This window comes from Electrophorus electricus, chromosome 3 (genome assembly GCF_041902795.1).
Source record: "Electrophorus electricus isolate QZ-2024a chromosome 3, ASM4190279v1, whole genome shotgun sequence".
Taxonomy (NCBI): domain Eukaryota; kingdom Metazoa; phylum Chordata; class Actinopteri; order Gymnotiformes; family Gymnotidae; genus Electrophorus; species Electrophorus electricus.
This window is the reverse complement of record NC_137499.1, coordinates 37,501,991-37,524,490: the sequence shown is the minus strand read 5'-3', so window position 1 is coordinate 37,524,490 and position 22,500 is coordinate 37,501,991. Positions and strand designations below refer to the sequence as shown.

The 22,500-nt window shown below is 46.7% G+C and overlaps 2 protein-coding genes across 6 annotated transcripts in view; both read left to right on the top strand.

The window, feature by feature from the left end:
- Positions 1-8,064, top strand: part of syt3 (synaptotagmin III) — a 44,335-nt gene extending 36,271 nt beyond the window's left edge. For 2 of the 3 annotated variants that reach the window (XM_081711414.1, XM_035533544.2), the window contains one exon: positions 4,742-7,896. The gene's annotated coding sequence lies outside the window, so the exon portion shown is untranslated. Of the gene's footprint in view, positions 1-4,741; positions 7,897-7,920 lie in introns of those variants that run through there. The other variant, XM_035533548.2, reaches the window with a different exon arrangement.
- Positions 8,065-13,194: 5,130 nt separating this feature from the next.
- med25 (mediator complex subunit 25) overlaps positions 13,195-22,500 on the top strand; it is a 13,480-nt gene continuing 4,174 nt past the window's right edge. The window contains exons 1-13 of one of the 3 annotated variants that reach the window (XM_035533534.2): positions 13,195-13,397; positions 13,887-14,027; positions 14,113-14,158; positions 14,286-14,410; positions 14,553-14,651; positions 15,591-15,711; positions 15,980-16,139; positions 16,317-16,450; positions 16,732-16,807; positions 17,581-17,858; positions 19,317-19,418; positions 21,001-21,086; positions 21,310-21,367. In XM_035533534.2, the coding sequence (XP_035389427.1) occupies positions 13,891-14,027; positions 14,113-14,158; positions 14,286-14,410; positions 14,553-14,651; positions 15,591-15,711; positions 15,980-16,139; positions 16,317-16,450; positions 16,732-16,807; positions 17,581-17,858; positions 19,317-19,418; positions 21,001-21,086; positions 21,310-21,367 (1,422 nt within the window). In that variant the 5' untranslated portion in view covers positions 13,195-13,397; positions 13,887-13,890. The remainder of the gene's footprint in view (positions 13,398-13,886; positions 14,028-14,112; positions 14,159-14,285; positions 14,411-14,552; positions 14,652-15,590; positions 15,712-15,979; positions 16,140-16,316; positions 16,451-16,731; positions 16,808-17,580; positions 17,859-19,316; positions 19,419-21,000; positions 21,087-21,309; positions 21,368-22,500) is intronic. The other 2 variants (XM_035533530.2, XM_035533537.2) reach the window with 2 other exon arrangements.

Sequence of the window (22,500 nt, the reverse complement as noted above, 5' to 3'; positions counted from 1 at the left end):
GTGGTATAAAGTGCTGTGGTGTAGTGTGCTAGGTGTAGTGAGCTGTTATATAAAATGCTGTGGTGTAGTGTGCTAGGTGTAGTGAGCTGTGGTGTAGTGTGCTAGGTGTAGCATGCTGTGGTATAAAGTGCTGTGGTGTGTGCTAGGTGTAGTGTGCTAGGTGTAGTGAGCTGTAGTATAAAGTGCTGTGCTGTAGTGTGCTAGGTGCAGTGTGCTGTGGTGTAGTGTGCTAGGTGTAGTGAGCTGTGGTATAAAGTGTTGTGGTGTAGTGTGCTGTGGTATAAAATGCTGTGGTGTAGTGTGCTAGGTGTAGTGAGCTGTGGTATAAAGTGTTGTGGTGTAGTGAGCTGTGGTATAAAATGCTGTGGTGTAGTGTGCTAGGTGTAGTGAGCTGTAGTATAAAGTGCTGTGCTGTAGTGTGCTAGGTGCAGTGTGCTGTGCTGTAGTGTGCTAGGTGTAGTGAGCTGTGGTATGAAGTGTTGTGGTGTAGTGTGCTGTGGTATAAAATGCTGTGGTGTAGTGTGCTAGGTGCAGTGAGCTGTGGTATAAAGTGCTGTGGTGTAGTATGCTAGGTGTAGTGTCCTATGGTGTATTGTGCTAGGTGTAGTGTACTAGGTGTAGTGAGCTGTGGTATAAAGTGTTGTGGTGTAGTGAGCTGTGGTATAAAATGCTGTGGTGTAGTGTGCTAGGTATAGTGAGCTGTGGTGTGGTGTGCTAGGTGTAGTGAGCTGTGGTATAAAGTGCTGTGGTGTAGTGTGCTGTGGTATAAAGTGCTGTGGTGTAGGGTACTAGGTGCAGTGTGCTGTGGTGTAGTGTGCTAGGTGTAGGGTATTAGGTGTAGTGAGCTGTGTTATAAAGCGCTGTGGTGTAGGGTGCTAGGTGTAGTGAGCTGTGGTGTAGGGTGCTAGGTGTAGTGAGCTGTGGTGTAGGGTACTAGGTGTAGTGAGCTGTGGTATAAAGTGCTGTGGTGTAGGGTACTGAGTGTAGGGTGCTAGGTGTAGTGAGCTGTGGTGTAGGGTGCTAGGTGTAGTGAGCTGTGGTGTAGGGTGCTAGGTGTAGGGTACTAGGTGTAGTGAGCTGTGGTGTAGGGTGCTAGGTGTAGTGAGCTGTGGTATAGGGTGCTAGGTGTAGTGAGCTGTGGTATAAAGTGCTGTGGTGTAGGGTACTGAGTGTAGGGTGCTAGGTGTAGTGAGCTGTGGTGTAGGGTGCTAGGTGTAGTGAGCTGTGGTATAGGGTGCTAGGTGTAGTGAGCTGTGGTATAAAGTGCTGTGGTGTAGGGTACTGAGTGTAGGGTGCTAGGTGTAGTGAGCTGTGGTGTAGGGTACTGAGTGTAGGGTGCTAGGTGTAGTGAGCTGTGGTGTAGGGTACTGAGTGTAGGGTGCTAGGTGTAGTGAGCTGTGGTATAGGGTGCTAGGTGTAGGGTGCTAGGTGTAGTGAGCTGTGGTGTAGGGTGCTAGGTGTAGTGAGCTGTGGTATAAAGTGCTGTGGTGTAGGGTACTGAGTGTAGGGTGCTAGGTGTAGTGAGCTGTGGTGTAGGGTGCTAGGTGTAGTGAGCTGTGGTATAAAGTGCTGTGGTGTAGGGTACTGAGTGTAGGGTGCTAGGTGTAGTGAGCTGTGGTGTAGGGTGCTAGGTGTAGTGAGCTGTGGTGTAGGGTACTGAGTGTAGGGTGCTAGGTGTAGTGTGCTGTGGTGTAGGGTACTAGGTGTAGTGCGATCGGTGTAGTGTGCTGTGTTGTAGTGTGCTAGATGTAATATGCTAAGTGTAGTCTGCTGTGGAGTACTGTGCTGTATTCTGTGGTATAATGTACTAGGTGTAGTGTTCTGTGGTATAATGTGCTGTGTTGTAGTGTTGTAGGTGTAGTGTGCTGTGGTATAAAGTGCTGTGATGTAGTGTACTATGTGTAGTGTTCTGTAGTATAAAGTGCTGTGGTGTAGTGTTCTAGGTGTAGTGTGCTGTGGTATAAAGTGCTGTGTTGTAGTGTTCTAGGTGTAGTGTGCTGTGGTATAAAGTGCTGTGATGTAGTGTACTATGTGTAGTGCACTGTGGTGTAGTGTAATATGTGAAGTGTGCTGTGGTGTAGTGTTCTAGGTGTAGTGTACTAGGTATAGTGTTCTGTGGTATAAAATGCTGTGTTGTAGTGTGCTAGGTGTAATGTACTAGGTGTAGTGTACTAGGTGTAGTGTGCTGTGGTGTGGTGTACTATGAGGTGTGCTAGGTGTAGTGTGCTGTGGCATAGTGTACTAGGTATAGTGTGCTGTGGTATAAAGTGCTGTGGTCTTGTGTACTAGGTGTAGTGTGCTGTGGTATAGTGTGCTGTGGTGTAGTGTGCTGTGGTGTAGTGTGCTAGGTGTAGTGTGCTGTGGTGTAGTGTACTAGGTGTAGTGTACTAGATGTAGTGTGCTGTGGTGTAGTGTGCTGTGGTATAAAGTGCTGTGGTCCAGTGTACTAGGTGTAGTGTGCTGTGGTGTAGTGTGCTGTGGTATAAAGTGCTGTGGTGTAGTGTGCTAGGTGTAGTGTGCTGTGGTGTAGGGTACTAGGTGTAGTGTGCTGTGGTGTAGTGTGCTGTGGTGTAGTGTGCTAGGTGTAGTGAGCTGTGGTGTAGTGTTATAGGTGTAGTGTACTAGATGTAGTGTGCTGTGGTGTAGTGTACTGTGGTATAAAGTGCTGTGGTGTAGTGAGCTAAGTGTAGTGTGCTGTGGTATAAAGTGCTGTGGTGTAGTGTACTAGGTGTAGTGTGCTGTGGTATAAAGACTGTGGTATAGTGTGCTAGGTGTAGCGTACTAGGTGTAGTGTGGTGTAGTGTGCTAAGTGTAGTGTGCTGTGGTATAAAGTGCTGTGGTGTAGTGTGCTAGGTGTAGTGTGCTGTGGTATAAAGTGCTGTGATGTAGCATGCTGTGGTATAAAGTGCTGTGGTGTAGTGTGCTAGGTGTAGTGTACTAGGTGTAGAGCTGTGGTATGAAGTGTTGTGGTGTAGTGTGCTGTGGTATAAAATGCTGTGGTGTAGTGTGCTAGGTGTAGTGAGCTGTGGTATAAAGTGCTGTGGTGTAGTATGCTAGGTGTAGTGTCCTATGGTGTATTGTGCTAGGTGTAGTGTACTAGGTGTAGTGAGCTGTGGTATAAAGTGTTGTGGTGTAGTGAGCTGTGGTATAAAGTGCTGTGGTGTAGTGTGCTAGGTGTAGTGAGCTGTTGTATAAAATGCTGTGGTGTAGTGTGCTAGGTGTAGTGAGCTGTGGTATAAAGTGCTGTGGTGTAGTATGCTAGGTGTAGTGTCCTATGGTGTATTGTGCTAGGTGTAGTGTACTAGGTGTAGTGAGCTGTGGTATAAAGTGTTGTGGTGTAGTGAGCTGTGGTATAAAGTGCTGTGGTGTAGTGTGCTAGGTGTAGTGAGCTGTTATATAAAATGCTGTGGTGTAGTGTGCTAGGTGTAGTGAGCTGTGGTGTAGTGTGCTAGGTGTAGCATGCTGTGGTATAAAGTGCTGTGGTGTGTGCTAGGTGTAGTGTGCTAGGTGTAGTGAGCTGTAGTATAAAGTGCTGTGCTGTAGTGTGCTAGGTGCAGTGTGCTGTGGTGTAGTGTGCTAGGTGTAGTGAGCTGTGGTATAAAGTGTTGTGGTGTAGTGTGCTGTGGTATAAAATGCTGTGGTGTAGTGTGCTAGGTGCAGTGAGCTGTGGTATAAAGTGCTGTGGTGTAGTATGCTAGGTGTAGTGTCCTATGGTGTATTGTGCTAGGTGTAGTGTACTAGGTGTAGTGAGCTGTGGTATAAAGTGTTGTGGTGTAGTGAGCTGTGGTATAAAATGCTGTGGTGTAGTGTGCTAGGTATAGTGAGCTGTGGTGTGGTGTGCTAGGTGTAGTGAGCTGTGGTATAAAGTGCTGTGGTGTAGTGTGCTGTGGTATAAAGTGCTGTGGTGTAGGGTACTAGGTGCAGTGTGCTGTGGTGTAGTGTGCTAGGTGTAGGGTATTAGGTGTAGTGAGCTGTGTTATAAAGCGCTGTGGTGTAGGGTGCTAGGTGTAGTGAGCTGTGGTGTAGGGTGCTAGGTGTAGTGAGCTGTGGTGTAGGGTACTAGGTGTAGTGAGCTGTGGTATAAAGTGCTGTGGTGTAGGGTACTGAGTGTAGGGTGCTAGGTGTAGTGAGCTGTGGTGTAGGGTGCTAGGTGTAGTGAGCTGTGGTGTAGGGTGCTAGGTGTAGGGTACTAGGTGTAGTGAGCTGTGGTGTAGGGTGCTAGGTGTAGTGAGCTGTGGTATAGGGTGCTAGGTGTAGTGAGCTGTGGTATAAAGTGCTGTGGTGTAGGGTACTGAGTGTAGGGTGCTAGGTGTAGTGAGCTGTGGTGTAGGGTGCTAGGTGTAGTGAGCTGTGGTATAGGGTGCTAGGTGTAGTGAGCTGTGGTATAAAGTGCTGTGGTGTAGGGTACTGAGTGTAGGGTGCTAGGTGTAGTGAGCTGTGGTGTAGGGTACTGAGTGTAGGGTGCTAGGTGTAGTGAGCTGTGGTATAAAGTGCTGTGGTATGTGGTATAATGAGAGTAGAGTTCTAAAGTAATGAGCTACAGCCCCTGCTCAGCCTCTGACACATTACCCTATTAACACTCCGCCTCCTTCTCTCCCTCTCTCTGACTCCTTGTTTCTCTCTGTCACTCCTTCCCTCTTTATCTCTCCTCTTTCTCTGCCTGCTCTCTCTTTCTTTCACCTTTTTAAATCTCGCTCTCTCCCTTCTTCTTTTCCTTTGCTGTCTCCTTTTTGGTTTTCAGGTCAGCATTGTCTTTTAGCTCCAGACACATTCTTTCTCATCTGTGAATAATTCTCTCCATCAGTGACAGAAGTGAAGGAGAGAGAGACTCTGCTAGCTCTGGTACTGTTCTGCTGTGAATAATAAACCTAACCTACAGACCAAACAACAATATAGAAAATAAATACTGAGTAGTAGATCAAAAACAAACACACACACACACACACACACAACACGGTTATTAATATCCTCATTGAAAAACATCTTTGCTATGTATGCAGGTATGACCTTAAAGGTGGTAAATATATTGGTTTCTTCAGGGGATATATGATGCACATTCCCGATCTGAAAATCTTAAAAAAAAAAACCAAAAAAAAAAACCAAGCAAACAAAAAAAACATAAATAAATAAATAGAATATCTTTATTTAGTTATTTAAAACTGAGCCTGAAAAAAAAAGATTTTTAAAAAACTAGATATAATCAGGAGGACAATAAGGAGGACAATAAGATGTCTAACTATGGACCATTTAGGGTATGTTTGTGGTTTACATGTGTGTGCGTTGTGTGTTGTGAGTGAGCGTAGTTAAGAAAGCTCTAGAAAATCACTAGCTGGTTTTCAATGGGACAGGTGTGTGCAAAGTTAAGCGTGGATTCTGGAAATCCCAGAATCCTCTTTGCCAGTCTTTTCTCTTGAGAGGACTACTTTATTTTTTGTTGTTCGCACCAAGGAGAGAGGAAAATGAGGACGGACCCATTGGCCAAAGCATGTTGTACAACCTTGAAATGTGTCCTGCCTGCCTCCTGCATTTCTGCCACTTTCTTCTGAAAGTTCATTAAGACCAATGAGTAGCTTTTATTTTTTTATTTATTCAGTTATTCTATTGATTCAGTAAATGATCATCTTAGTAGAATCAATCCATAGCTGTTTTTAACTGATCACTAACAGTGACTCTTCTTTGAGATGGAAACTGGACTCTCCTGCACGTACGCATTATGGTGACGGGGTCTCCCCTCGTTGGGACTTCCTGGTACACTCAGGAATCCAGAGACCTCCCCAAAGGACCTACGACTGAGGACCTTAACTGGGACGGACCCGCTCGCACTTGCTGGACGTGTATTTTCGGGGAGAAAAAGATTCTGCCATAGTATTTTATTTTTGTATCATTGCAGGCTGGTTTTGTTTGGTTGTATTCGGCATGTGTCCGCTCCCATTACGCAACACCGAGAGTTCACACGCGTTAATTCACAAGGACACACCTTCGTGTTCCTGTTAGTTTCTGTGTACCTACGTGTTTGTGGGAGTGTTCTTTTTGTACTGATATGCATTTGTCTGTTCTGTTTTGTTTGTGTGTTTGTTTTTATGTGTATGCCTGTGCATCTGTGTCTGTCACCGTGATCCTGTGTATGACATGTTCTGGTGCCCCCCCCGCTCCACTGCAAATCTTGTTAAAGCAAAACATGTCTAATGTTGTGTGTGTCAGAGGAGCACAGTAGGCACTGAGTGCAATGTGGCTACTCACCATAGATAATGCTAGTGTCTCCACCCATGGGACCCGCCCCCTGGCTAGTGTCTCCACCCATGGGACCCGCCCCCTGGCTAGTATCTCCGGCCATGGGACTCGCCCCCTGGCTAGTGTCTCCACCCATGGGATCCGCCCCATGACTAGTGTCTCCGCCCATGGGACCCACCCCCGACTAGCTTAAACAGGTGGCCATGGAAGATGAGAACTAAAACGTTAGACACGTTTTTAATTCTTTTTCGTGGAGGGAGACAGCGTAGCTCCATCTCTTTCTAAGAGATTTCTAAGCATTCCTCCCCACACCGTGACAGAGACGGCCCCTCCCACATCACGCCTCTCCTCACCACAGCCTGGGACGTCAAACCCGCTTCTTCACACACTAGAGCCATTAGGATGACCCCAAGGCTGCTTTAGTCAACAGCAACCAATCACGTCTCGGTCTGATCTCCAGTCCCGCCACGCTGTCCGTGTGTTGTTACCACTTCCAAACCCACAGTAAAGCCACTGCCATTAGACTGCTAGAGCAGACTGCCTTTTAGAGAGGGAAAAACTCATGTCTGTGTGTGGCTGTAGCATTCGGTTACCGAGACAGGTAACATTGAGTTACAACCAATACTGCACACACATACACACTTAAACTGTTATATAGCAACCATATTAAAAACTTTAGCGTCCATTTCTCTCTCTCACTCCCGCTCTTTCTCTCTCTCTCTGTCCTCGATTTATGTTTCCAATCTGATTTCAGGCCAAGCTAGAGAGCACTTATAGACTTTCTGGCACACACACACACACACATACACACACACACAGTCTGGTAGAGTGTGAAGGTGTGTGTGTGATATCATATATCAACCCTTGTTGTTTTCCAAGACACCATTGATCCCCTGCCCCACCAAAACACTCCAGGCCCTTTAGAACATCTGTGCTGCTCTCTCTCTCTCTCTCTCTCTCTCTCGTTCTGTCATTCCCTCTGTTTTTCTCTCTATGCTTATTGTTTTTTCTCTTTCTCTGGTTTTGGTTCTTCCTTAGATTCTCTCTCTCTCTCCCTCCATCACTCACAGTCTCTCTCCCCCTCCATCACTCACTCTCTTCCTCCGTCACTCACTCTCTATCATTCTCTCTCTCTCCCTCCGTTGCGCTCTCTCTCTCTCTCCTCCTCTCCTTTCTTGCTCTTGGTGTCAGTACAACTCTGAATGACCACAGGGAAACGTATTTGCATGCCTATATTAACATGGATGATGTCAACTTGATGCAATGATTATTAAACACGTGATGCTCAAAGCAAAAACTCACAGAGAACTTGACACTAATACTGCTAATGACAAACACAGTGACCTAGCAGTCCTGATCGGTATGAGAATAACGTTGTTAATACTGTATATCTTCCTTGAATTGATAGAAGAGTTTCTGTTTTTTCTGTTTTGTTTGATTTATTTCTTTAAAATGTTTATTTTTTATGAGATAAAGATGAGATTTTAAGAAAAGTACAAGAATAAATGCAATGCTGTCAGGGTGAAATTTTCAGCTAAAAATCTGAGAAGGAGAAGGAGGAGAAGAAGACGATGATGATGATGATGATGATGATTTGAGTGATGAAGCATACAGTAGAGAGTTGAAGCAGGGGTGGGATGAAATAAAAGACATGTACCAAAACCACGCTGTCGTTGTGTTATTTTCCAGGACGTTTGCTGCCATCATCTTGGTTCTCTGGGGTTTTGGTGTTGGAGTCCACTGTTCTCCATCTCTCTCTCCTGCTGCTGTGTGTGCTGTTGTGTAATTATTTAGCTCCCACTATAAATCCTTAATGCTCGGACATTACACTCTCCCCCCTGTACACTAACCCCCTTGTACACTAACCCCCCAGTACACTAACCCCCCGGTACACTCTCCCCCCTGTACACTAACCCCCTTGTACACTAACCCCCCGGTACACTCTCCCCCCTGTACACTAACCCCCTTGTACACTAACCCCCCAGTACACTCTCCCCCCTGTACACTAACCCCCCAGTACACTAACCCCCCGGTACACTCTCCCCCCTGTACACTCTCCCCCCTGTACACTAACCCCCTTGTACACTAACCCTCTGTTCACTAACCCCCTGTTCACTAACCGCCCTGTTCACTAACCCTACCTGTACAATAACCCCCATACACTAACCCCCCCTCTACACTAACCGCCCTGTTCACTAACCCTACCTGTACAATAACCCCCATACACTAACCCCCCCTCTACACTAACCGCCCTGTTCACTAACCCTACCTGTACAATAACCCCCATACACTAACCCCCCCTCTACACTAACCGCCCTGTTCACTAACCCTACCTGTACAATAACCCCCATACACTAACCCCCCCTCTACACTAACCACCCTGTTCACTAACCCTACCTGTACAATAACCCCCATACACTAACCCCCCCTCTACACTAACCGCCCTGTTCACTAACCCTACCTGTACAATAACCCCCATACACTAACCCCCCCTCTACACTAACCACCCTGTTCACTAACCCTACCTGTACAATAACCCCCATACACTAACCCCCCCTCTACACTAACCCCCTGTTCACTAACCTCCCTGTTCACTCCGCCCCTGTGCACAGGTGAGCTGGAGCAACTCAGTCTCTCTGTAGGCATACTGCAGCGTGTGGGACACACCCATACAGAGCACTCCTTATCTGGAGGTTTTCACTTGGTCAGTGTTACTCTATTCTCTCTCTCTAACTCTCTCCTCCTCCTTCTGTCTCTCTCCTGCCTTTCTTTCTCTCTATTCCCCTTTCCATCTCTCTCTCTCTCTCTCTCATACCTCCAGCTCTCCCATCAGCCTGTTTCTCTCATCTGTCTCTCTCCTTGGCAAGCTTTGTGTGAATGGGTGGGGTTGGTGTTGTAGGATGCTCCACCACCCTGAACCCACAGCACCCCGATGCTCTCCCAGCGTCAGGCCATGCTCTCTGACTCACAAACAGAAACACACACTGACACTCAGCCAGGGAGCCACAGAGGTGGGCAGTGTGTTGGAGCCTGTTAGTATGTCAGAGAGAGAGACAGAGAGAGAGAGAGAGAGAGAGAGAGAGAGAGAGGGAGGAGGACGAGAGAGGGAGGGAGGGAGAGAGAGTTTCAAAGAGTGCAACAGAATGAGAGCAGGACAGAAAGGTGATCGGGAGAAAGGGATGGAACTAAAAGACGACATTGGAATACGAGTTTGGAAGGGTGTGCTGGAAAGACAGCTGAGCAGGGAAGAGGGGGAGGAGGAGAGGAGAGGGGGAGGAGAGGAGAGGGGAAGGAAAACGAAGAACTGAATGAGGAGAGGAGAAGATGGAAGGAGGAGGTAAAAGAAGTAGGAGGGTAGGGGTGTGTGTGTGTGTGTACAGATAGCAGCTGCAGCCTTCAAAATAAGCAAGAATAGCATGGCTGAACCCACTGCACCAAGGTGAAGATATGGTGCTTATCATCACTTCACACACACGTATGTATACACATGCATGCACATATGCACACACACACACACACACACACACACAGGAGGGGCTGGGGCAGCCACTGTCTCCATGGCAACATTCCCACAGCGTAAAAAAGATCATTTAGTCAGAAAGACATTTCACTCAGTCAAGTGAGCCGAGAGAGAGAACCCGGGAGGAGAAGGTAGCAACCAAGGGTATGACAGGGCTGTTTGCTTCATGTTGCACAAATGTGATGGTGAAATGATCTTTAAGGCTCATCATTAGAGCTTCGGCACTGCCTGGTGCTCTGTAGATGCTGATTCTGTAGGAGGTGATGATTCAATCTAATGTCGTTCCGCCTGTCTACAGTCTGTTTCCTGACCTGTACAGTCTCTCTGTGAGAGAGGGCTGAGGACAAACACAGGAGACTAGGGCGCTGTGGAGCAAAAGGACAATCACTGCCTCCCACCCAGGGATCAGATCTCCAGTCCAGTCCACCCCGAGTCCAGCCCACAGTGATCCAGTCCATAGTGAGTGCAGGTCACCTCAAGTCCTGCCCAGAGTGATCCAGTCCATAGTGAGTACAGGTCACCCCGAGTCCAGCCCACAGTGATCCAGTCCATAGTGAGTGCACGTCACCTCAAGTCCTGCCCAGAGTGATCCAGTCCATGGTGAATCCAGTCCACTGTGACTCTACTCCACATTCACTCTAGTCCATAGTGAGTCCAATCCAAAGTGAATCTAATCTACATTGAGTCCAGTCCAGTCTGTATTCAGTCCATAGGGAGTCCAGTCCAAGGTGACTCAAGTCCATAGTGAAACAAGTCTACTATGAGTCCAGTCCACAAGGAGCATAGTCCATAGTGATTCCAGTCCAGAGGGAATTTTATCTACAGTGAGTGCAGTCTACAATGAGTCCAGCTCTTAGTGAGTCTACCCCGAGTCCAGTCCTCCATGAGTCCAGTCCACAGTTAGTCCAATCCAGAGTGAATCTAATTTACATGAGAGTCTTGTCCACAGTGAGTTACTTCAGCTACAAATAAATACATATTCATGCCTCAATCATCAAAACAAATTAGAGCAAATGTTCCCTGAGCTTCATTATTCTTGCACTTTCCTCAAGAGCTTTTCTTAATCCATACACCTGCTCATCATTACGCATACACATCACCTGCACCAGCTCCTGCCTCAGAGCGGAACCATTAGGGAAGTCCACGCTGCAGTCCCAGTGCCCCAGTTAATGGTGGCCTGTTACCTGTCCGAGCTTCCAGATGGTCTGTGTCTCCCGAGGGGGTGCTCTGGGTCAGGCCTTGTGTGTCAGGCCACACCAGCTGGTAGAGATGTTTCCTGAGAGCACCAGCAGATGTCTACAAAAAGGCCGCACATCCTTACAGAACAGCCAGCTGACACAACTCGAGGGAGTTTGAATTACTACACACAACAGCAGCAACAACAACAGTAATAATAAGCAACCCAGGGTTGCTTTAGACAAAGAGACATTGTCAACTTAAATGAGAAACTCAACAAAATAAGAAAAGAGATTTGTTTTCAGTTGAGCTTAAAAGGAAATGAGAACAGATGCAAAGAAGCAGATAAAGTGTTGCATAGTTTGGGAGCCATGACACTGAAAGCTAAGCAACCAGCAGTGACCAATCTGCGTTTTGGGACAGTCAGTCAGAAGATAAACATCAGGGGACCTATAAGTGTTTGTGCAGGCCAATATGGATGTGAGATTTCAGCTAAACATGGAGGAACTAGACCGTGTCAAGATTTGCAGGAGGAATTTACACTGGATACACAGTGGGACACATGGCCAGTGGAACTAATAGAACTGGGTGATGTGAGCTGAATTTTGGATAAAGTGAACAGAACAGCTGGTGTGCTGGAAGTTGATGCCATTAAAAGGGAGCTGAAGTAGTGTAACCTGAAGCACACAACAGCATGGGGCACTGTGTGGGCGTCCTTCCTGGCGAGCAGGTCTGAAGATGAGCAAAGGGATTACAGACAGGGCCCACTATGGGTTTGACCCGAGACCTGAGAATCAAATCGTTATGGACAAGTTAGCTTATGGACAACTGTTGAAGATTGCACAATCACACCATCTAAGTTAAGAGTGAAGTCAGGAAAATCGAATCTTGCTGCCTTGTACCCAATAAGTAATACTGCGAGAAAAGTGACCTTCATTGGGTGTCTGGCGTCTTGAGTGCTGGCTTTGGTGCTCACAGGTCTACGTACCATCAGTGTGACACTGGAAATTAAGTCCATGATCTGAAAGGGAGGCGATGACAAAGCTCGGCTCAAGGACTGATCCCTGGGGGATACCTAGTCTCACAGCACTGACAGGAGATTTGTGTTTACGAAGAGAAAAAACTGAGCTCCTGTTCTTATACTCTGGACCCGATAAGAGCATTACATTTTGGAACCGGGCTAAAGCAAACCTAAGATAAATGTTTCAAGACTGTTTTTAAAGTGCTAAGGAACATGCCAATTTATAGGGTAACAGTAAATGGACTAGACTAGTGAAAATGCATTTCAATTACCCAAGTATCCTCAGACATCATAACTGAAATATCAGGCATAATAAACATATCTTGCAATACTTGTAATCCGTTATTTTACACCGCTGAGGTTTTTTAAAACGCATGCTTCTGCCTATTTACCATCGTAGGGCTAAAAAGAGAAAGCAGCCCATTTTCCAAACTGTGCTACTCTACCAATGAAAGCCCAGAGGCCGGATTTCAGTATCCCGCCAAAGCCCATTTCCTATTACCGTCCCTAAAGCGGACGGCTCCGCGCCTCGATGCACGAGCTGGGAGAACGTTCTGCCGTTGGAACGGGAAGTTCGAGCGCGCACCCGCCGCGGTGCACAGAAGGCACAGTTAGCTCGCGGCAGCACGCTGCAGTTCCGGTTTGATAGCAGGCCGGATTGGCCCGGGGGACAACTCCGGAATTATTCATTTTCCTGCGGCTAGGCGCAACAAGGATAGGGAACAGGTGGTCAGACCTGGAAATACAGTTGTGTACGATCATCTACCTCCGCGATAGCGTTAGAACCGAGCTCGTATTTGGACACAGCCTAACACAACGGGGACCACTGACCCGCAGGAAAGTAAAACAATCTAGCCTATATGGCCACCTGAGAATGACTTACAGTTGCGTTAGTTAACACTTTTCCAACTATTCTGTTTGAGTCTGCTGACATCTGGTGTTTGCGAAGCTGAGTGCACTCAAATGGCACACACACACACACACACACTTTTATTCTTTATCATTTAAAGAGAACACAGTAGCATAATAAACTCAAGTTAGAATGTTTAAGCGCAAATATGGGAATTTCTGTGTCGACCTCTGTGGTAAATAGTCCAAAGTATAATTGTTTAAAATATTACCTCATATATTAGCCTATATTATATGATGTTATATTATAATAACTATATTATATATTATAGGCACAATGATTTATTAGCCCACAAAATCACATGTGTACAGTTATCGCTCGGTTGTCGATTCACCGACCTAGATCGTCTTTTTCCCCCAAGTCCATTTCGTCAATAGCCGAGTCCTAAATCTGGTTTGTTGCCATCACGGTATTGTTCAGCGAATATTTTGAAAGTGTTGCAAAAATGTCTAATGAACCTACCAAAGTATAAATTAAACGATTCTGGACCTGAAGATTAATATACTGAATTCTTGTGTGGTATAAAAAATAAGCACCAGGTAAGATGCCTGATCGTTAGCTAGCTAGCTCCCGTTCTATTTAGCCAGGAAGCTAACGCTAGCCAGCCAGCCAGATATTGGCAGTGGGATAGTTAGCAGTTAGCCATTTTACAAGATACACAGTTTTAGTTTAAGAGCTTAAATAATTACGTGTGAAATTTAGTTACATTTCAAGCTTCCATACTGTGATAGATATCTGAAGACTGAGTTGTTGGATGCCAGCTGCAGCTACTAAGCAGCTAACGCTAGCTAGCCAGGTTTCTTAATACCGCTGGTTTGTATAAATAATTAAAATATGGCTTGTTGACTAGCTAGCTTTGTTAATTCGCTATTTTAATAACTTCAGCTCTGTCGTTTAGCTAGCTAATTTAGTGATTATATAATGACTGGTAAGATAAGGTCACGCCAGGCTGCCTTTTGAACACTATCGACGACCGAGACGCTGGTCATGGATTTAAAAGTTCCTTTTCACGTCTGATTCACTCGTAGACCTATGGTGACCCATATGGACACGGCTCCCAAAATCGGGGCGAGCCAAGTTTCGGACGTGGTGTTTGTTATAGAGGGAACCGCAAACCTTGGCCCGTACTTTGAATCCCTGCGAAAGAACTATATACTGCCAGCGATCGAGTAAGTATCGTGAAACATGCTTCGTGTACGTCGGCTCGCACGGAGCAGCATGTCACCGGTCTCCTGAACTCTTGACTGTGTGCAGGTTCTTTAATGGGGGCCCTCCTGCTGAAACGGATTTCGGAGGAGATGTGAGTCTAGGCTGCTTTGAAGTCTTTTGTTCATCTTACCATATCTAGTGTGATTTCTGTTTTAAACATCTCTGTCCGGGCTTACTGCTGTAAACTCATGCTTTGGTAAAACCCCCTTTCCCTTCAGTATGGTGGCACTCAGTATGGACTGGTGGTGTTCAACACAGTGGACTGTGCTCCAGAGTCCTATGTGCAGTGCCATGCTCCTACCAGCTCGGCATTCGAGTTTGTGTCCTGGATTGACAGCATCCAGTAAGAAGCGTGTGTGAATGACTCTGTTAGAATGAATGTCTGCACCTGAACACGAGTGTAATTGAGAGCGTGTGTGAGTGATCGTTACAGTGCTGCTGGGACTTGTAGTTTTATGGTGCTCCCCCCCCCCCCCCCCCCCCAGGTTCATGGGTGGCGGAGCAGAGAGCTGTAGTCTGATTGCTGAGGGTCTGTCTGTAGCTCTACAGCTGTTTGATGATTTTAAGAAGATGAGGGAGCAAATGTGAGTACTTTGACTGCTCTAAATTAAAACACATCACTTACAAAAGCACTTCCACTGTAAGAAAAGGCATGAGAGTTTCTGGTTAGCAATTTTCATAATATAGGTACATGAAATAAAATAACAGTACTATCATATCCAAACACAATGTAAAGTGCTTTATATAAACAAGAATTAATGAAAGAATATAGAGCAAATGAGTATTTAAGTTCAATGAAAATACAGCGCAGTGCAAAAGTTGTAGGCTACCCAAGAAATTATTAGATATTTATCTGCCCAGTATGTATGTGCTGGCAAATAAAAACTCTTAATATATAAATCATATTTTATGGGGTGGTGAAACTCCATGATTTTTCATTTGGACAGTGGTAGCTCCATAGTTAAGGTACTCTACTAGTAACCAGAAGGTTGCCAGTTCAAGTCCCACTGCTACCGCTGTTCCCACTGTTGGACCCCTGGAGCAAGACCCTTAACCCTCAATTGCTCAAATTGTTCTCAGTCATAATTGTAAGTCGCTTTGGATAAAAGCGTCAGCTAAATTCCTTAATGTAAATTTGCGAAAGAGATCTTTCATCTTAAAAGCTAACACACTAAAACACAACCGAGTCTGTCCACATACAGCTCTGCCTCTCATCAGAACGTGGCTGGCACAAACAAACGAAATTCCCATGGAAACATTGTTTGCTTAAGCAACGAAACGCTTGGATCTGTAGCTCTTAACATGCTTAATTCTGGATGGCCTAAGACCTGTGCACAGTACTGTATTTTAAAGAAAAAGGGAATGTCTGATCTAGAGCTTGATAATGATGATCAGACAGCAGAGACGCACGTGTGACGTAGAGTGTGTAGACTAGGAGCTGTAGTACTAGGAGTCTTGGGAAGACGGCTGGGCTTTCTCTCGAAAGGCAGTGCTCACTGTGCCCACTCTGTGTGCCTTTACAGTGGTCAGACTCATAAGGTGTGTGTGTTGCTGTGTAACTCCCCTCCATACCTGCTGCCTGCTGTGGAGAGCGTCAGTTACACAGGCTGCACCACCGACGGCCTCGTCCAGATCATACGAGACGTGAGTGGCTCTTCAGCACCACGCAGGACTACAATACCCATAACCACCCATTTCCTTTGCTGTTCCTTTCTCGTAAATTATAAGCCTTATGTACGTTATCAGCTGTGTTTTTTTATTTCTTCCTTTGATGTATGTAATACTTCTAACTCATCCAAATGAGAAGTGTGAGGCTGCTACTATACCTTCTGACCTTCTACCGTACATGTATATCTACTAGATATTCTATACATCTGACCTCTTGCCTTCGTGACCTCCACTTGTGCTTCAGCGGGGAATCCACTTCTCTGTTGTCGCACCACGGAAGCTCCCGGCACTCCGGGCCCTCTTTGAGCGGGCTTCTCCAGTCGGCGGGGCAGCGGAGTCTTCCCACCCTGACTATAGCCAGGACCCCTTCCACATGGTGTTGATCCGCGGTATAGCGCTTCCGGGTATGAACCCATCTCGGATCTTGTGGCTGACCGAGTCCTTCGGAGATTTTTGGGGAGATTTGTTCTGTTTCATCTCTTTATCTTATTTTTCCCCCCAGGATGTATGAAACCATCTGAAGATAATCTGAGAGAGATTAGTCACACCTAACAGTAATAATCTGGTCTTTCCTGAATCAGTTGCTCCTGGAGGGGGTTCTGGCGCAGTACCTCTCAAACCCGTTCTGCCTCCTCAGCCCCTACCTGTCAGTCAGCCTCCCATTGGTCCCAGCTCGCAGGCTCCGCCTCCAATCAGCACCTCTCACCCGTACCAGGTAGTTCCATGATGGACATGAAGCTTCTCGGGTTTAGCATGTGAAATGTGATGCTTGCAGGTTTCACAAACGGCAGTTAGGTGCACCATGTAAGCTGGATGGTCACCTACGTCCTACCCCACCACTTAATGTGTTTTAAGCTGTGTGTGTAGGTCTCTCCTGATTACTCGGCTTATCGTGTGGGCCAGCACGAGAGTTTAATGCGTTCCTTTCACGTTCTACCCCTCTCTCCTTCGCTCTTTCCCTCCCTCTATGCCTCTCCCTCCCTGTCTCCCTGTCAGCCTCAGGCATCTCTGACTGCGGCCGCGGCAGCAGCTGCCTTGGCTGTGGAGGCGGCCAATAACCAGAAGAGTCGCTGTGAGTTCGCTTCTCGGCATGCACGCGCTCACACTCACACACTCACACTCTCTCTCTCTCTCTCCATTTCTGTCTCCTCAGCATTTCATCGTCTAATTATCAGTTGTGTCTAGGTTTTATATGTGTATTGATCATACAGTCTCAGTTATTTATGCACTGTTGCGTTTGCTGTAATAATGTACTTGGTACCTCACTGCCGATGCTTTGTGAATCGTCGAGCAGCCTTCAACTCCAGCGATAAATTGAGCACACAAATTTGTTTAAGAAGCATATCATTGGTGATGTGTGGCATGACTTGGACTTTAAACTGTAACTGATACAATTTGTTACAATTTGTGCTTTGGAGTTTCTTATTTAATGGACATTTTTCTTTTTCCCGAATGTGAAAAATTAATTGCCAAGCGTAAGTATGGTAATCCATAGTTAAAATATTCAGAAGTATCCACATTTTTGTAATTTTATAGTTTTGTTCTTTGATTTGTGAGTAAATGAGACAGTTATGCTCAGTGATATTGTACTTTAAAGTCAATGACCTCTTAATATTGCTGTTTCATATCTGACATCAAAGATGTCTGTCTGCAACGTATAATTTGCAAGATTTGATTTGGGTTTTGTAAATGTTGATACTTAGAGGCTTAGCGGGCCTAAATCATATAAAAAATGTCCTTCATTGTCCTTTGTGTATTTTATCCTTTATTCGGTAGTTTTAATTATTTGTTAATTGCAGGTAGCTGTTTGTGTTGGTGTTATACTTACCGGTGTCTGACTCTTAGTCCCAGGAATGGTGAACCCAGGCCAACCCTTCAGTGGCCTGCCCACGCTTCCCACGGTGGGAGTCAAACTAACTCCAGCCAGCCAGCCCAGCCTATCCACAGTCACCACGGTGTCCACGCCCATGCTGCCACAGCAACAGGCTGCTCCTCAGCAACAGCAGCAGCCATCGCAAGTCCAGCCCCCCGGCCAGCCCACGCCCAATCAGCAGGCGCCTCAAGCCCCTCAGCAGCAGCCCACAGCCAATCCGCAGGCACCGCCGTCCTCTCAGCCTGGCATGGTAAGGCCTTGCTGAAGCGTCCCGGGCGGCTTGTGCCCACCGTTTAACCTGCGGTTCTAAACCCGTCCCGCCCTGATGCTTCCGCGGGCATGGCCGATTACGGGTCCCCTCGTGCACCAGAGCGCTGGGTGCTCTGCTCTGAACTTTGCTAGTCACATCAAATCAGTAACAGTCATCCTTTTACCATCGCAGATCCCAGGTATTCAGATCCCAGTCCTCAAGCTCCAGGTCCTATGTTTCCCCCCCCGCCCCTTTACCTGGGAGTCAGGTGTGACGGGGAAGTAGCCAACCAGTTACATGAATCATTTAATCCACTACAAGGGATTAAAAGAATCCTGGTACAATTTGGATTTGAATAGCAGGGATTTGAAGAATTAATCAAAGTTTAAAAGTTTTGTATGTAAGCAGGACATAGGAACGCTAAGCCATGCCTTTACGTCCAGCAGGCTGGACTTTTTCAATGATCACATTACTTTAGTTGTCAAATCCTTACATGCAAATTTTTTTAATTTGAAAGTGCTTCACATAAAACACTGAATGGCCTAGGACCAACGTACATCTCTGACTTGCTTGAAGAATAACCGTCTAACGGGCCTCTCGGATCCGTAGCAGCCGGGCAGGTAGTAGTGTCTTAGAACCAGACAAGGCAGCTTTTATTCAGTGTGCTGTCCACAGCTGGAGTAACCTCCCTCCCCATGTTACAAAGGTCCCCCAACGTGGCTATTTTAAGTCCGTATTGTCTTGTTTTCTTGTGCCTTTGTCTAACACTGGACTTTTAATTTTTATTTTCAGCAGTACACTTTTTTTTTTACTTTTAATTCTTAATTTAGGCTGTTTTTTAATCTTTATATTTTTAATTTGAAGTCTTTCAGCACTTGACTTTTTAGCATTTCTTTTTATTCTTAGTTTATTTAACTTTTACATTTTTGTCAATAGTTTGATTTTATTCTTGTAATATATATTTTTTTGGTCAATCTTCCTGAGGTGATGAATCTCGAGAAATGATAAGCTTATTTAATTCTTTTAAGCACTTTGAATTGCCAGTGTGATGGGCGTGAAAACTGCTGTACATATAAGCCTCAGTTCAGTTAGGACAACTGCCGCCAAGCTTACATTTAGTTCTGTTACATCCATTGCTTAGACACTTACAGTTGTCAACTTTCCTGTTGACAGTTGAATTTGGGAATGGCAGACATTAGACTCTTTGTGGGGATTAGAGAGAACAGGAGCCAAACGGTTAGCAAGAACAGGTGTGTTAACGTTAATCTGTGCGATTGTACCCGGAGCTATGTGGAGCTACAGAGGTGACCCTGTGGGCCAAGGCGTGCGTGCGTGTGTGTGTGTGCGTGTGTGTGCGTGTGTGTGCGTGTGTGTGCGTGTGTGTGCGTGTGTGTGCGTGTGTGTGCGTGTGTGTGCGTGTGTGTGTTCCTTCTCTAATGGGCTTTGGTTGTGTTTTAGCCTGGTGTTTCAGCTGCGCCGGGTGGAGCCAATCCCATCAGTGCACAGCAGGGTGTACCCAACAAGATTGTGGCATGGAGTGGAGTTCTGGAATGGCAGGAGGTGAGGTGTGTGTAAGTGTGTGTGTTTAGTCAATGTTATACAGCTGGCTGGCTTTCTACCTGATCAAATCTCCTTGGTGGCTTACGCTCACATTTACCCTCTCACCTACAGGAGCTCGTCTATCCCCTCGTGCACGCTCACATTTACCCCTTACCTGCACGCTCACATTTACCCTCTCACCTACAGGAGCTCGTGTATCCCCTCGTGCACGCTCACATTTACCCCTTACCTGCACGCTCACATTTACCCTCTCACCTACAGGAGCTCGTGTATCCCCTCGTGCACGCTCACATTTACCCCTTACCTGCACGCTCACATTTACCCTCTCACCCTCTCAGTGGAGGTCCCAGCGTTATTTCTCCCGTGATGCTTTAAGATGTCTGAGCACACTAGCACGTCACACTGGTGTCAGTATGTCTCCAACACAAACAGAGCTACATGCTAACGTCCTCGTACTGAACTGAACACGTGGCTCAGGGTCTGTACTGCACAGCTAATACTGCACTCAGTCCAACTGTTCTGCCCTTGAGCGTTGCCTCTTGCTGTTACTTTGTCTTGTGCGTCCTGACTGACAGAATGCTGTTGGCTCTGCAGGACTAATAATAATAATTGAAATAACTCCCTGCTGTAAAAAAACAAGCACAAAAAGAACGTCTGATGTTATAGTTGGGTCAATAAAACTGATTGGTTAATTAGTTCATATTTGGTATATGCAGCAAGGCAGAGGTTAGTGTAGTAGAGATGTACCAGGTGAGTTGTGCATACCACCAGACTCCTGCATTTGCACTGGCTTTAATAAGGATGTCTTTATTGGCATTTTCGTGGGTGGACGTTTTATCCCTGTGGAGATTTATTTGGCTACGATCCAATCTCCACGAGGTCATTTAGAGCAACATCTGGGTTATGTGGAGACGCATGTGCTCCACCACAAACAACTACAGGTGGGTTTTGACAAGTCAATATAAATGTCTGAGAAAGGTACAGTCACACACTCGACACCTCGTGCACGCGGGTGTGTATGCATTATTGCTGTCTGGCCGGTTGTTTACTGTTCCCACAGGTCACAGCCTTGCTCCTAGTGGGCGTCTGGGTGACTGACCAAACTTGCAACAGGGAGTCATGACACTTCTACTTTCCTCTGTGCTCTACACACGTAGACTTCCAATATTGCCATATGCACGTATTGGCGTTAGGCCTGTCCTGCCTGCTCGGTCACTGATCAGCCGTTATTGATGAGTTATTGACGAGCAGTAGCACGGGTTTGAGTGCGTACATACTGACAGGGAGAAATGACTCCACATTCAGTCTGCACAGACCGTTAACTCTCATCATACGTCCCTGTAAATCCTACTTGGCCAACAAAAGCATTCCTGATTTAGACGTCTGAGGGGAGGTTGTGAGTGTTTGGATGGATGGACTGTGCTGGATCAGGTTTGTATTCCAGAATGTCCCGAGGGAGGAAGCCCAGGTGGCGCTGAGGAGTCTGAAGCTTGGCTGTCTGTCACTGCCGTGGTGTGTCTTAACCTCTGAAGCTTATTTTCTTTGTATCTCCCTCCCTCCCTCCCTCCCTCCCTCCCTCCAGAAGCCCAAGGCCTCCTCTATGGATTCCAACACCAAACTCACGCGTTCGCTGCCCTGTCAAGTGCAAGTCAACCAGGGAGAAAACCTGTGAGTACAGACTCTTCAACTCCCACAATGCCTTGTTCTTGTATATGTCCTTCTGTAGCAGTGGTTCTTGGTGACAGTGCTGGAGAGCTGGACATACACCAGACGATTTTTCCGTTCGCTTCGGATGAGTAGGTGGTAGTAGTCTGAGGTGGGGAGTTGTGGTGCAGATCTGGGCTGTAGTGGGGAGTTGTGGTGCACTCACTCCCTCCTTCTCTCCCTCCAGGAACACGGAGCAGTGGCCACAGAAGCTAATCATGCAACTCATCCCTCAGCAGCTACTGGTGAGTTCACCCCACACACCCACGTACAGCCCCGCCTCCCCGATGGTTGAGTGTCTGGATCAGTCTTGTATTTCGAATCATTCCGCGCGAGGCTATGGCCCTGAGGAGTCTGAGCTTTGGCTGTCAATCGCAGTCTATGTACTTGCTGGAAAATTCCATTCCAAAATGAGCATTAATTGTGGAATCTCCCCCCCCCGCCCCGGTTGTGGCTGCAACGCTCCACTGTCCTGGGAAGGCTTTCCTCAGAATTTTAGTGTGTCTGTGGGAATTTGTGCCCAATAAGTTCAAAAGAGCATCTGTGAGCTCAGACATTGATGCTGGACGGGAAGACCTTGCAGTCAATGGTCTAATTCACCCCAAAGGTGATGGGTGGGTTCGAGGTCAGGGCTCTGTACGGCCCACTGGAGTTTATCTTTCTGGACCTGGGGTATGTGCACAGCGCAGTAAAGCCGTCTCAAATCTCCTGACATGCTAACGTCACCCTTCGCTGGAACTAAGAAGCCCAAACCCTGAAAGCCAGCCCATCATCGCCCTCCCCCACCAGACTTCACTGTCGGCAGGTAGGGTCATGCTCCTGGCGTCTGCCAAACACAGATCTGTTCCTCAGCCCTCCAGACAGTGTCGTGTGCTTCATCCCTCCAGAGGAGGCCGCTCTCCACTGCACCCCCTGGCTTCGCACGTAGTGATCTTAGGCACACCGCTGCTCGGCCGCTGGAGCCCCTCTTCCTGTTCTGATTTTGTCCCAGCACACAGGTGCCCTGCTGGCGCCGGCACTGAGCTCTCCTCGACGCTACACACTTTCGTTTCATAATAATAGCACTCGGATTTGACCGGGGCAGATCTAGCAGGGCTGAAATTTCACCAGCTGGCAAAGGTGACATCCTATGGCAGTTCCATGGAAAAGTCACTGAGCTCCTCAGTGCGGCCCATTTTATGAAGCAGTTCTAGACTTTTTTCCAAAAGATTCTTAACTACAGTAGGAACATGTTTGTGAACACAAGAACAGGATGTGTGTGTTTATTTTTTCAATGGAATTAAATTTTTTAAATCTATATCATAAGCATTGGGTTCCTGTCTGGCCTGGTTTGTTATATTTCAGTTAATTATAAACTTTTTGAAGTAACCAGCTGGAG